Source organism: Vicia villosa, unplaced genomic scaffold (assembly GCF_029867415.1).
Source record: "Vicia villosa cultivar HV-30 ecotype Madison, WI unplaced genomic scaffold, Vvil1.0 ctg.000352F_1_1_1, whole genome shotgun sequence".
Lineage (NCBI taxonomy): Eukaryota > Viridiplantae > Streptophyta > Magnoliopsida > Fabales > Fabaceae > Vicia > Vicia villosa.
The window spans coordinates 232,915-248,537 of NW_026705158.1; the positions used below are offsets into that span (position 1 = coordinate 232,915).

The following is a 15,623-nucleotide window of genomic DNA, read 5'->3' on the forward strand; positions in this document are numbered from 1 at the left end:
TGGAAATTTTGCTTTCTTTGTGTAACCACACTCAATGTGTTATGTCTTTTTTGTGTTTCCATTTCTTTCACGTGATTGAATTCAGATCATCATGCTTTTTTTCTTACTCTATATTTCAGTTGAAGTGTTTTATGAGCTAATGTACGATTGGAACCAAAGATTCCAAGAGTAAAACACAGCGTATTAATTTTTCAACCACTTGAGACAATTATATATGGCGATCAATTTTTTTTGTACTATGTACTCCCTCCGTCTCATAATAAGTGTCCCATTTGTAGTTTTTCCTTGTCTCAAATTAATTGTCCTTTTACAATTCCAATGCATCAATCATTATTATTTTTCCACTATTATACCCCTATTTATTAACTTTCACGTTATTCAACTACTATTGATAGGGGTATTCTAGTAAATGACATTAACTTTTTTACTAAAACCAACACATCCAATCATTTTCTTAAAAACCGCGCATTACTCAAATGGGACACTTATTATGAGACGGAGGGAGTATGTTTTTTTCTATGCTAATTTTTTTTTTGTCCTTCACTTAAGACTGTTGAGATACTTTGGGAGATATTTTAGACATACAAGATGTTATTTTCAAGATAGATAATTCATTTAATGAAGTTTTCAACTTTGAATTTTAAATTAATATATATTTTAAAATAACATTTAATTGATATGATCGTCCCCCTATCATGAAGAAGATTCAGTAATAAGTGGAAAAAGTAATTTAGTTTTAGTGATCTTTGGTCATGATTTTGTTCTTTCGAGATTTGACTGGGGAATGTTTTAAATCCTTAACTTTTTCCAACCTTTGCAACAACTTTACTAATGTCGACCTTCAAAGCAACCTCATTCGTAATCGTTTTTACATGAACAAGAGATGCTCTCAAATTAATACAACAATAAAACTTTCAAGCCTTGGCAGACATGGTACTCATGATTGAAGAGAACCAGTAGCGTGCTCCTCTAAGAACTGGCACCATGTGTGAGAGATCTTTATGCATCAAGATCTTTATAACATATTGGAGTAGACTCCAATAGATGCGGCTTTACAGCATTGAGAAATCCCAAGATCTCTGAATCCTAACCGAAATAGAGAGCATCGAACTCGTCCACCCAACTCCGGAGGGAAAAGTGGAAGATACCCTAACCACATTCGCAGAGTTTATCAACGGAGAAATCAACGCCCGCCGCCAAGGGTTTGGCTTCCCTCGTTATAAATCAAACACATTATTCCAATCCTCACGACATGGAGAAATCCAACACACTATTTTGAGGGTTATTGGTTTATTAGGGAAAACCCTTTTTTTACGTTGGAGGGTTTTTTACAATTGACAAAGAACTGGATCTAACTTCCATCTAACTCTCACTTTAATTGTATATATAAAAAAAATCACTTTTTATTAAATACTATCATTTAAAAAGTTTAAAAATTTATATATTTTATTTAATTACAAATTGATAAAGATAACTTATGATATTAATTATTTATGTTGTTTGATAATCAAAAATTATTAATTAATTAATGATTCTATTTAATTCACAGTATTATTTATATATTCTTATAATAAATATTTTCATGTTACTTTTTTTTATAATTTGTCAAGAATTTTAAAAATCACATGTCTAGAATAAAACTTATACACTCGTTATGATGGAAGTTGAATTTTTTTTCTTTGCTCAAAGTTTTTCTAAAATAATTTTTATTTTATAAAATATATATTGTATTATTAAATTTAAAAAATTATAATATTTGAAGGAAAGGTTAAATAAAATATTAAGATGTTGCGAGGGAAAGTTAGCTTTAATTTTTTTTATTGAAGTTTGTATGCAGCATTTGAAAAATGTAGCCTTTTATTACAAATAATGCAACAACTTAAAATTGTACCCATAAGCATTTAAGAGAACATTTAATTGTTATTGCCAAATATAAATCATAGGATCGGCTTGGTAATCGTATCCAGATGTATTTTAGGGAACATTTGTGAGGTGTTGCAAGAATTATTTTGGCAACAAGTAAAAATTGTTGCCTAATCTTTTTTTAGGCAACGATTTACACATGTTGCATAAAAAAGTGTTGCCAGAAGCAATAAATGTTGTAGTGGATTGGCCGCCACATGGCTCACGAAGAAGGTTCAGTAACAAGTAAAGAAGATGATTTAGTTTTAGTGATCTTCGATACATGATTTTGTTCTTTCGACATTTGATTGGGGAATGTTTCAAACCCTTAAGCTTTTCCAACCTTTGCAACAAATTTACCAATGTCGACCTTCGAAGCAACCTCATTCGTAATCGTTTTTATATGAACAAGAGATGCTATCAAATATTAAGCAACTACAAGCTAACCTAGACATGCAAGGAGTTGCTGATATGGTGAACAATGTATATAACTTAGTACAACAATAAAACTTTCAAGCTTTGGCAGACATGGTACTCAGGATTGAAGAGAACCAATAGTGTGCTCCTCTAAGAACTGGCACCATGTGTGAGATCTTTATGCATCAAGATCTTTATAACATATTGGAGTCGAATCCAATAAATGCGGCTTCACAGCATTGAGAAATCCTAAGATCTTAGAATCCGAAATAGAGAGCATCAAACTCGTCCACCCAACTCCGGAGGGAAAAGTGGAAGTCATACCCCACCGTTCTTAGAGATGAGAAAGGCATAATGTAGATACATAATCCTTTGAGTAAAATAGAATCTCGTTCCGCATACGCATTTTTGACAGCATGATCTCGAGATGCCTTGAGAATCCCCAAAAACTAAAAAATTACGATGGTACAGGGGATTCAGACGAACACGTAAAACATGTGAACAACATATTGAATTATTACCACGCCTAATAAGCTGTGAAATGCAAACTCTTTGCATTAACCCTTTTTGTAATTAACTCTTTGCCTTAATCCTTAAGGGACATGTTATGTCCTGTTTTAAAACCCTCCCAAACGGGAGCATAGATTCACAGAAGGAACTATGTGACTCCTTCACTGCTTAGTTTACCGCTCGAAAGCGACAATCCACCATTATAGTCATACTCAATAGGATCACACAAAAGAAGAAAGATACCATGTAGGAGTACATTAGATTTACCAATGTAGCAGTGGAAACAAGAGGTACATATGATGAATAAAAATGTTGGATATTTAAAAAAGGCCGAAATTAGATTGCATATAGATAAATCTTGGAGATAAGTTTAAAAATAAAAATTCTTTGTTGTTTCCGACAACAAAAATAAATTCAATGTAGTTTTGAAGCCATTTTGCAAATGATTGAAGAATTGGATACGCAATATTGTGAACCGAATTAAGAATGAGAGCCCTTAAAGGGCCTCAATTACTCTAATTGTTAGGAAACAACCACCACCATAAAGAAATGACACTAATTTTTTCTCTCGGTTCAATTGTGAAAAACTAAGTCATATGATTAAAAAAATGTAAGATTAGGCTTAAACCTTATGCTATCCCTAATGCATAAGTTAACCTGACTAATGAGCAATTTATGGCTTTGATCACTAAAATGAACAAGATTGGTGAATCTGATGGTTGGACTGGCTCCTCTCGTCATGTATGTTATGATCCTGCAATGTTCAAAATATACACGGAAATGAAATTGTTGTTGGGAGTAGCTCACACCACTAAAGTTGTCTGTATTAGAGAAGTGGAACATAGTCCACCTCTGAAAAGACTTTAATCTTGAAGGATTTCATGCATACTTCAGAAACTATAAAATCTTGTTTATGGTTTTCTTCTGATAAAAACAAGGTTTAGTTAGTCTATTGGAATAGATTTGTACACAATCACTAAGAATGATATTATTTTGAAATTGCTATGATTAAGAATTTTGTGAAAGAAATTGAAATTCAATTTAGTAAAAAGATTAAGAGACATCGTAGTGATATGTGAACTAAATATGATTAATTATGGGAACGGTGCGTCATTCGGATATTCACAACTCAAGTTATGAATTTTTGAAGTTCAAAAATATTTCTGTCCGACTCGGTGGAAATCGGTTTCCTCAAAACTAGAAACCAGTTTCCTCAAAACTGGAAACTAGTTTCTGCACTTCTAGTAGCCCAAAAACCCCAATTTTCACTCAAGAAATAGGTTTCCTCAAAACTGGAAACTGGTTTCTCCTGCGCAGAGCCAATTTTTGCATAATTTTCAATTACGAAACCATTCCCCATTCACCCCAAAACTCTAATTTTTCCAGATCAAAACACGAATTCAAATTACGAGTCTATTCTCTATCAACATACAATCACTTACATTAACACATATAATTTCAGAATTCAAATATAATCTCAAAATCTTAAGAGGGGAGAAACTCTCACTACCGTCTTATGTTAAATCACCATTACCCATTCCCCCTACCTTAGTTTTGAGCTTGAACCTTCAAGAATGGCATAATTCCTTAGTCTCCCTCTTGCCCTAGATCTTCTTCCTTCTCTCTATTTCTCTTTTCACGTGTTCTCTATTCTCCCTCAATCCCTTCTAACTTCTCCCTAATATATTTTCATTTTCCTTAATTCTATTAATAATATTAATAATAAATTTACTAATAATGTTAATAATAATAATATACTATTATTCACTATATTATCATTATAATATTATTCTAAGATTTTTATTTAAAATTAATCCTTTAAAACCAAATCCTCACGCTCACCCTTACTACATACCCTTAATTATGCCAATATAATTGACAAACAAATACACAATGACTAAATATTTCAATGTGGTGTTATAATAAGAGGATGAGATAATAGAAACTCTTAATGAGTTATATACTCTGTATGAGGGAGTACCCCGGCTACAAGAGTACTCTTGATAGATAGACCCACCTATGTGATTGTGGAACTTAGGTTGGTTCCTATGGAATTTCGAGGCAGAATTCCTAGAGCCTTCACTAAATTGGGATACATGTGTTGGGTCATTAAAGCACGAGTTATTAGAAAACACCTTAAGAAAAGGTTGTGTGTGGGTTTGATGTCTGATATAGAGTTCAAGACAATTGAGCCACTTTTGTTGAATCGAAATCCTACTTGCTACGCAAAGGTTCAAGTCGTAGACTCATTTGTTTATGCACAATCTAAAAAATGTTTGACGTTACTTCTGAAACACTTTTTTAAATTCAAGTGGGGGATTATTGGAACAATATATCAATATTCCTAAGGATGACATCGGGTCGGGTTGGGTGCGAGTTTCACACTACCCAAACCCGCACCCGAGCCCGAACCCAAAGGCTGTTCGGGTGGCTAAATAACACCCACACCCGTTGGGTTCGAGTTTTTTCACCCAAACCCGAACCCGCAATAAAATACATAAAATTCAATTTTCCTACAACTTTCCATAATATATATAAGTATGTATATAATATATATATATATATATATATATATATATATATATATATATATATATATATATATATATATATATATATATTATATATTTAAAAGTGGGTGTGATTTCGGGTTTGGGTTTCACACTACCCAAACCCGCACCCGAAATATCAGGTGGCATCCAAACCCAAACTCAATAAACTCGGGTTTTCTCCACCTTGACTCGGATTCGGGTGCGAGTGGGCTCTGCGGGTTTGGGTCAGCTTGCCATCCCTAAATATTCCAATATATGAAGATGAATTTCAAAAAGTTCTTTAAGTCAAACATTGTGTGTTGGTTGAAAAAACTCCTTAGTCTCATATTACTTAGGTGTGATATCTTAGCTATCTCTCTTTATTATATAAGGAAATTCCTTGTTTCATTCTAAAATACACCAAAAACTTATCGAATTTTTCCTTTCTCACTCTCTTAATTTTGCGTCTTTCAAATTGTCAAAACACTAATTTCTCCCCCTTTCTTTTTACCCGTTGAATTTTTTGAGTGCTTTCTTGAATTCTCTATTCTCTATAGAGAATTATGTTAATTTCTCCTTGTTTTAGTTGAAAAATTATCAAGCGCAATTTTTGGATTCTCTTTAGAGAACTATTCAAATTTCTCTTTGTTTGAGAAATCATTTTTGAGTGGTCAAATGACCATTATTGGAATTTCTTTGGAGAATTATTAGAATTTCTCTTGGTTTGAGAAATTATTACGATTGATTGTTATATCCAATACTACGATTGATATTTATACCATATTCAAATGGTTTTTTTACCATCAAAGAGTGTACTTCTCGACAGATTATTTACCGTGCAAGTAATAATTGTATTGTATAGAACTTACTTGTTTTATCTTGGAAGCAGCGTGGTTGACTGATTGTTTTGTACAACTTTAGACAGTGTCACAAAACGTTTTAGAGAGACCTAATCCGCAACACGACCCGATAATTTCTCACTGGCAATTTTTTCAAAATTGATAAACAACAATTAATTTGGCTAATTTTAAGTTCATGATCATTTCCAAGATCATGGCAGATAGATTGACTCATGTCATGCCATCTCTGATTTTAAAGAAGAAGAAAGATTTTATTAGAGAGAGGAACATAAAAAATTGCATTTTCTTAGCATCTCAGGCAATTAATCTCTTAGATAAAGTTATATCACGACATCTCCGACGAATAGCTGACAAAATAATTTTCGAACTGACTGTATGAAAAGTTTCATATCTATGTATAGCATGTGGAACACTTTTGTTTCAATATTTTGTTCACAACATGTTAACTCGCTCAATTAGTGTCTACTGTTGGGCCACCTCACTCCTCTGAACCCTTGAGATGGCCATTAGAAACTTTTTTTGGAGCGGAGATGTTAACAAAAGGAAAGTGGTGATTGTGTGGTGATTGTATTCTGGAAAAAGTATTCAGACCTGAGTCTAATGTAGGAGTATTCTTGGTTCATGAACTGCACTGGAGCAAATCATATTAATGGTTCGGTTCATTTTTCAATAACAACTTTAATAACAAACCAATTAATTGCTAAAACAATATAAGTTTAGTTTAAAACTAATTTAGAACCAGTTTATTTTTATAAATTGGTTTATAATCGGTTTGTATTCATAAAATATACTGGTTTTATATTTATAACTCTTTTAGAACCAATTTTTTCCAATTCTTTTTGGAAATAAAATAAAAATTTTAAAAAGAAATTTTTTAATTTTAAGGAAAAAATTATTTACAGATTTTTTTTTTTGAAAAAAGATAACTTTTATTTTCTAAAAAATAACTTTTATTATTTCTAGTTTTCTTTTTTTTTTTAAATCAAGAAAAAAATATATTTTTTATTTTTATAAGAAAATATATATTTTATTTTTCAGTTATTTTTTTAATTTTCTATAACAAATATTACATAATTTATTGATTTTGGTGGTATTGTGTTAAAATATTTAGTCTATGACTGCGGCTGTAATAGCCAATAAATATCATGACGTAAGATTAGTTTTGTATAGAATTAAACTCTCTCTAAATAAAGTTATTAACATAACATCAACTAGTCGGTGTTATGTTATGTTTTACTAATTTCGAATTCTAAGGTATTAAAAGTTCTACTTTTACGATTCTGATTCAGTGTGTATATATATTAGTCACTTAAGGAAAAAGCTCAATCGAAATTATAACGGTATAATAAAGAGCACCTTCTTAGGGCCTATTATACATAAATTATTATTTTTTATACTTTTAGAAATATATATTTTTTACTTTTAGTTTTTTAAATTTTCAGAAAAAAATTATTTTTAAATTTAAAAAAGAAATCTATTTTTTATTTAAATAATTATTTTTTAAAATAGTTATTTAACGGTTTAAACTGGTCTTTAACTTATATTTAGATAACTGAATTGTTTATAATTTTTTATTTAGTTTATTAATGATCTAAATAGTTCAAATTGTTTTTTTCAATGCAATTTGGTTAGTATATGATTCAGTTAATCATATTTTTACATACCCCTAATCCAACTATGGATTATGTATTAGATATTTAATGTGGCTCAATGAGGCATCAACCATAAAGCTAGGTTGTGACATGTTGACCAGTGAAGAAACCAGATAAAAGACGAGTTTTGAGACCTTTAGAGATCATTAGTTATCATGTTTAGTCATCAATTTGGTATGGTGTGAAACCTAAATTCAATACTATAAGTAACTAAACTTAGTGGTTAATTACTAGGAGATGAATCCAAAATAAATTTATGAAAATATTTTTGGTGTGGATAACCTTTATTGAATGCTACTAAGATGATCACTCTAAAATATTACTCCCTCCGTTTTTATTATAAGTCGTTTTAGAAAAAAAAAATTGTATTTAAATATAAGTCGCTTTATAATTCCAATGAATAATTAATGATATTTTTCCTATTATATCCTTAAATATTTATTATTCTCTCTCCTTTCAATTATATAAATTTATCTTCCATATATCATTAATGAAGGATAATTTAGTAAAAATCTTCATAATTTCTTATTTTCATACAACAATTATTATTTTTCTTAAACGGTATAAAAAATCTAAAACGACTTACGATAAAAAATGGAGGGAGTATTCCACAGGTCCCAATTCATTTGTTATATATTTCATTCAACACAACAATCATTCTTTTCCTCCTAATCAGGGCTTTGGCTAAGCACAACTATTAAAGCTTAATATGCATTTCAACTCCATTGAATATTTATGGTCAATTTACATCTACTTCCTTTACAATTTTTTATTTAGTACATTTGAGTAATGGGCAATATTATGTAAAAAAGAATAGACTATGATTGTTTTTTTAGATTTATTTTCTTTTGAGTTGGTATTGGCCAAGATTAACGTAAAAAAAATAGACTAAGACTGCTTTTTCTAGATTTATTTATCTTCTTTTTCAATATATTTATGCTTATTTAGTAGAAAAAACTAAAATAAAGCTAATATTTTGAAAAAGTATTAATTTATTTTAAAAGATATAATAATTAATATTAAAAAAATTAAAAAAATGTTGAATACAGTTGAAATTCATATATTTAGTTTATTCGGATATTTATGACTTATTTAAATTTTGTATTAGTATTATTATTATTAAAATAAATAAATAAATAAATAAAAGCAAATTCACTTTTTTCTTTTTTCTTATGAAAGAAATAAATTAATGCAAATTTATTGAGAAGATACTAGCTACATTTCTTTTTCTTTTTTTTGCTAGAAGATACTAGCTACATTTCCTCAAAAGAAAGAGTTACATTTTTCTTAAATGCTAAAAAAAGTTAGAAGATTAAATGAATTGGATTCCATGATTGACTAAATTGATTAAGTTCTACTTCAATTATTTATAAAGCTGGTTTTAGATTATCTACCAAATAAGTAAAGTAATGAACTAAGAATTATCATGCAAACTTTTCTAATCTCAATTCACCAAACTTTATTGCCTCAGATGGTCCCAAATTTTACTCGGTGAAATCAGAATCAAAAGTTTTTTTTGGTTACAAGTCAAACTCAAATTTAATTTATCTTTTGTCTTTTTGTAGATAAATGACTTTATATACACTTTATTAGACTATATTGTGCTCTAGCCACATGGAAAAAATTAGGAAAATTCACATTATACATTATCTTTCCACAAAAAAAGACTTCGTCAAAGAATGAAACGAGAGATATGGCAATGAATCCATATTGAGTTCTGAGAAAATGTGGCATTTCAACAAAATAAAATTGAGTCTACTTGCATTTTCTATCTTTTTGGTGTTATTTAGCATTGATTCATTTAAGGGTTTTAAATGGGTGTCAAAGTTGAATTATCAAAGGCTTCATAAGAAACATTTAGGATCAATCCTTTCTTCATACAAGGTATCAACAATAATCTTATGCATGCAATTTTGTTTTGTGCACCTATAGTTTAAGGTTGATTAAGGTTTTGGATTGATGTTTTTGTTTTTGTACCATGTAGCATGAGGGAAGACACGAGACAATGTCCTATAATAGAGAATTGCACAAATTGTCTAAAAGAATATCAATACAAGGAGATGAAAATTTGAAGAAAGTTGAAGCAAGTCTTGCAAAAGCAAGAGCTTTGATAAAACAAGCATTGTTGAAAACCAATGACATTGTTCCTATTGAGGATTCTCATGATTATGTTCCACAAGGAGACATTTACAGAAATGCTTTCGCTTTTCATAGGTATGATTTTATCAACAGAGATGTCTCAAATTTTCATCTCTGTTAAATAACAGTTTAATCGTGACAAATTTTAGATTCTGTGCGGTGTGCGGTAATCTGGTTTGCGTTCCTTTAAAGACATTCATTTTATTAATAATATCAAAGGCGTTTAGCTTTGATTTTTTCAAACTTTAAAATTTCATTGTTTTGAATTGTTATAGGAGTTACCATTTGATGGAGAAGCTATTTAGAATCTATGTGTATGAAGAAGGAGAGCCTCCTCTTTTTCATTATGGTCCTTGCAAGAATATATATTCAATGGAAGGAATATTTATCAACTTATTGGAAAGCAATACTGTGTTTAGAACTCAGAATCCAAATGAAGCTCATGTCTTTTTTCTACCGTTTAGCGTTGTTATGATCATTCAACATCTCTTTCATCCGGTTATTCGTGATAAAGCTGTTTTGGGAAGAACTATTGGTGATTATGTTGATATCATATCACACAAATATGCATATTGGAATCGAAGTTATGGAGCTGATCATTTCATGCTTTCTTGTCATGATTGGGTAATTTCGATTTGGTCACTAATTGCACGCAATCACATTTTCGGCTTATTCGTGTTTTTTTAGACTGATATTTACATTGTTGTGCGCAGGGACCAAGAGCGACGTGGTATGTTAAGGAATTATATTTCGTTGCAATTCGAGTACTATGCAACGCGAATATCTCGGAGCATTTCAATCCGAAGAAAGACGCGTCTTTTCCTGAAATCAACTTATTAGGAGAAACAAAAGGTTTACTTGGTGGCTATCCGTCGCAAAACAGAACGGTTTTGGCTTTCTTTGCAGGAAGAATGCATGGCAAAATCAGACCAATGATTTTCCAGCATTGGGAGAACAAAGACAAGGATGTTTTAGTTTATGAAAAACTTCCTGAGAATGTTTCATACCATGAAACAATGAAGAAGAGTAAATTCTGTATTTGTCCAAGTGGTTATGAAGTGGCTAGTCCAAGAATTGTTGAGGCAATTTATGCAGAGTGTGTGCCTATTATAATATCACAACAATATGTTCTTCCTTTTAGTGATGTTCTGAATTGGGATTCATTCTCTCTTCAGATTGAAGTTAGTGAAATTCCTAAGCTTAAGGAGATTTTGTTGGGTATATCTGATGAGAAATATATGAAATTGTATGAGGGTGTTAAGAAAGTGCAAAGACATTTTGTAGTGAATGATCCTCCGAAGCGATACGATGTATTCCATATGATTATTCATTCCATATGGCTTAGGAGATTGAATGTACTTCTGAAATAAGTAATGTTCACTATTGGCATTTCGAAATTCGGTTTTACAATTTAAACATCTGAGTTGTTATTTGATAATCCCAAAATCGATGCAGACACATTTTGTCACTGTGAAAGTAGAAGACTTTGTTCGCAAGTATACCAGATTCATTAAATTAAGCTTTAAAATACATATTAAAAAACACGTGTATACCCGACAAAAAGTATTCTCCTATTGGTGTTACATTCGTGACTAAGCTTTGCACCTGTTGGCATGGTAGTCGCATCCTTCGTATAATTCTAAACCAGATTGGCCTAACTGAGACTCTTCAAAGCAAGCGCATCGCTTACTTATCTTCCCGGTCAAAGCCATTTCTATCGGTCGCAGAATCAACCTCGGGTAGCCAACATCACACCATACCTGACCAAAACATGCAAACCTGTGTCAAAATCTGCATTTATGCAGGTAGGTTGAACTGCTAATTATTTTAGTTTCGACGGTGTATACCTGACCACCATCGTCTTGACTCCAACTTGAACTGCATGAAGGTTGTTTAGCCTCTTCAATCTTCTGTTTTTCTAGAAGCTGAGCACCTCTCGCAGCCTTTGCTTCAACCCCTTTCAAATATTTTGTAGGATTTCCTTCGCTATCGTAGTATCGACCAACTAACTTACCAACGTACCTATATAAATAAGGATAAATATTCTAGCAAGCTAATTCAATCCATGATTAAATTATCAAATTTGAAATTCCATATCTAATCACTACAAAGGGAACTGATTCAACTAACATCAAATTAATCTTCATTTCTGCAAAAACTACACTTATCAAAATGCATCAATTCAGACTATCCTATCGGACTGGTAGACAACTAAGGACAACACCAACACTTTCTGAGGTGCCAAAGGTTTAATAGATAGAGACATAACACTGCAGAAGCAGATGTCGAACAGAAATGTCCCCGGTAATTTAGTATCCTATCCTTGAGAAAACCATCATGATTAGGGATGTCAACGGGGCAGATATTGTTCGGAGGATGCTTCTCCACTCCCCGCCCCGCCTCCAAATTTAGTCCCCATCCCCATCCCCAATCCCCGCCACGGGGGAATATTCCCCTCCATCCCCATCCCCACAGATCCCCACGGATATCCACGGAGATCGAATCTTAAGAAAATTTCTACACTTTTTGATCAAAACTATGACACTAGTATTTTGTTTTTTTTTTCGTATTTTTTAAAATGCATATATTTGCATCTTTATTTTATAAAAAAAATCAAAATACATCTTGCATCAATAATAAATAAATAAATCAAAAGAACTTGATGTTGCTAATATTTTTTATGTAAAAATAAATAAATAGTAACATATCTTCTTGCTACCGTGCTTCCACTAATTTACTACCACAATACCGATGTCGTCCAGCGCAAGTGGTTGATTATGTGTTACAAATCTATAACTACTAATGGCTCTTCATTTTCTAATACATTGTAAAATTATATAATTATATAATATATAAAATATATAAATTAACATATATCTTCGGAGTCGGGGAATCCACGGGGACGGAGGATACTTTCCCAATCCCCGCCCCAAAGTGTTATCGGGGGAACTTTTCCCTCCATCCCCATCCCCACGGGGAAAAAAATCCCCAACTTCGGATCTCCGCACAGATATTCTCCACAGGGATCCCCATTAACAGATGCAATTGACATCCCTAATCATGATTAATGTGACATAAGAAGGTACGGTATTATTCTATTCTTGCAAAGCAAACAAACACGGCTTACTCAGATAGTTAATAGTTAAAAGGAAGTAACAAATTGAAGGAAATATGACTCACTTGTAAGATTTGTGGTAGAAATCTCTCCAGTCAACAACACTCTTGACCTGCATGCAGTTGAATTCAGGATAAGGTTTACATCTATATTTCAGATTAGTTCGGAAAAAAAGTAAAAGTAATAAGTTCATGGAAAGAAGAACATGATAACAAGACACCGACACTTGTACAGAAATACTCTAAGGTGGTGAAGCCAATAGAGGCTGGCTACATATTTAAAAGACTAGAATTTAATGAAATGAATATTTTCATCAGAAATAACGATGTAGTGGTGACTGGTGAAGCATCATGTGAGTAAGTCAATGTTCCAAAAATGAGCTAACAGGAATTACAACCTCAGTGCTAGATAGATTGCGCAATGAGTCTGTGAGGCCGTCTCCTACATGATCAGTAAGAAAGTATATTAAGAATTAAAACAATACTATATTGTTCAAAGAACTAAAGGAAGATGATTGTGCAAGTTTTCCAGCGCCAAGTAGTGGCGAAAGTCTGTAACAAAATCAGAAATTGAGAATTCTGATAAGGATTCTAGAAGGTAGATATGATCAGGCTATGCAAAATCAAAACGAGATGAATAAAAAAGTAATTCACCTGTGAAATTTCCAGAGACAAATGCACGAGAAGCATCCCTAAAATGACGATGATAGAAAAAAAAACATGAGATGAAATTGACATATTTGATAGGAATTCAAAGAAAAGAAAAGATGAAAGCAATATGAGGAGATGCCTTCCAGCAAAGTGATTGTAACCTCCTCCTGAACCATAATGTGATTTTCCTTTGGTTACATCAAAAACAGATCTATAAAAAATACAATGAAAGATACATAAACAGATATTAGAGTTTGTAATTGTAACTAAGCGAATTTGCAAATTAGATAAGAGAGAAAGAGAGAAGTACCCGAGAATTCCTAAAAGAATTGGTAACCCTTGATCAGTTCCATTGAACAATGAAAGCTCTTCTGTACTGAACAATCTCTACACAGAATGTAAAGTCAAAATCATTGACTTAACCTATAACTGTAATTATAAAATTATATAAAAAAATCGTGGGGAGCGAGTAACCTGTGAGTGTAAAGTGGGGAGGTTGATGGGAAATCTGAGAAAGAGAGCGATCAAGAGGACGAGAAGTGCGATTACGGATATAGGAGAGGTTGCTAATGTCTTTAACCACATCGCTTTGTTTTTTTCAATTCACAAATAACAAAGAAAAGATTCAGAGACAGACACATACACTCAAACTGTACTACTGTATCTCTTTCCAACGGCTTTAACTTACGATTTGGTTCAGGTTTCTTCTTTGTTTCCAACAACTTTTACTTTTACTTTATGTTTTTTTGTTTTGTTTTGAGGATACTCTTTAAAAATACAGAAAATGAAATATACACTAATAAAAAATATAAATTATTTTTATACTGGAACCAATAATAGATTTGTATCTTATTGAATTACACTTTTATTTGTATATTATGTATACTACTCATACATTTCTACAACAATGTTTATTATATAATATTTTGTCACATAACCCAACATTTAACAAATGATTACATAACTTAAGGAAATAATAATAATAATAATAATAATAATAATAATAATAATAATAATAATAATAATAAGAATAAGAATAAGAATACTTTGGCACTACCACATGATTCTGGACATTTTAACATCATGATTAAATCTTCCACAAATCTAGAAATTGTCACATCAAACTTAGAAATATGATTTCTACATAGCTTTCAAATTCTCATTGGTCTTCAACTCAATAAGGTTGTATTTCACTCGTCCATTAGTATCAATTCAATCTTCACAAAATTCGATCTTTCTTACATTTTTGTTGTTTGTGTCGGGCAACAAATCATTCAGCTTGGATATCAAGATGGCGAGACACGCGCTGTTTGTCGGAACCCGAAACTCTACAAGAATTTCTGCTCCATTGAAATACTTTATTTGAACAACAACACATTACATATATTTATATAATTTTGGAGTCATTCTAGACCACACAATATGGCCGGTACAATCATAATTGTGAAAAAGTGTCCATAAAATCGTAGTCGTTCAATTGTGAACCCTTTTATAACTATCAGAGTTTTCAATAATGAATTAAATATCATATAGTTTCTGAATTTCATAAAAAAACCTGATACATGACAAATATTACGGATATATTTAAATATCCGATGAGCCATACATTTTGTATAAACAATCAAATATTTAGGTAAATACCCGATATTTTGAATAAACAACTAAACTTTTAAGTAATTACCGGATATTTTGTTTATACTATCCATTTTTTCGTCCGAATTTTTTAACTTCATTTATCCAAGGGGTTAACTTGACTATTATTAAAATATGTAGGGTGTGAGATTTAAAAATAGGGGTTCTATACAAGGCTAAAGTTTAAACAGAGTTCTATTAAAAAAATTGAACTT

At 31.4% G+C, this 15,623-nt stretch overlaps 2 protein-coding genes across 2 annotated transcripts; one reads left to right on the forward strand and one right to left on the reverse strand.

The window, feature by feature from the left end:
- Positions 1–9,504: 9,504 nt before the first annotated feature.
- Positions 9,505–11,408, forward strand: LOC131627240 (probable glycosyltransferase At3g07620). The gene is made up of 4 exons (XM_058898080.1): positions 9,505–9,756; positions 9,857–10,086; positions 10,287–10,635; positions 10,725–11,408. Exons 1-4 carry the CDS (start codon positions 9,598–9,600, stop codon positions 11,379–11,381), a joined length of 1,395 nt encoding a protein of 464 aa, XP_058754063.1. The 5' UTR covers positions 9,505–9,597; the 3' UTR covers positions 11,382–11,408.
- A 21-nt stretch (positions 11,409–11,429) lies between these two features.
- Positions 11,430–14,513, reverse strand: LOC131627241 (membrane-associated progesterone-binding protein 4-like). The gene is made up of 8 exons (XM_058898081.1): positions 14,251–14,513; positions 14,087–14,163; positions 13,916–13,987; positions 13,780–13,817; positions 13,524–13,567; positions 13,192–13,238; positions 11,859–12,033; positions 11,430–11,771 (listed from the first exon to the last, which is right to left on the reverse strand). Exons 1-8 carry the CDS (start codon positions 14,359–14,361, stop codon positions 11,604–11,606), a joined length of 732 nt encoding a protein of 243 aa, XP_058754064.1. The 5' UTR covers positions 14,362–14,513; the 3' UTR covers positions 11,430–11,603.
- Between the last annotated feature and the right edge of the window lie 1,110 nt (positions 14,514–15,623).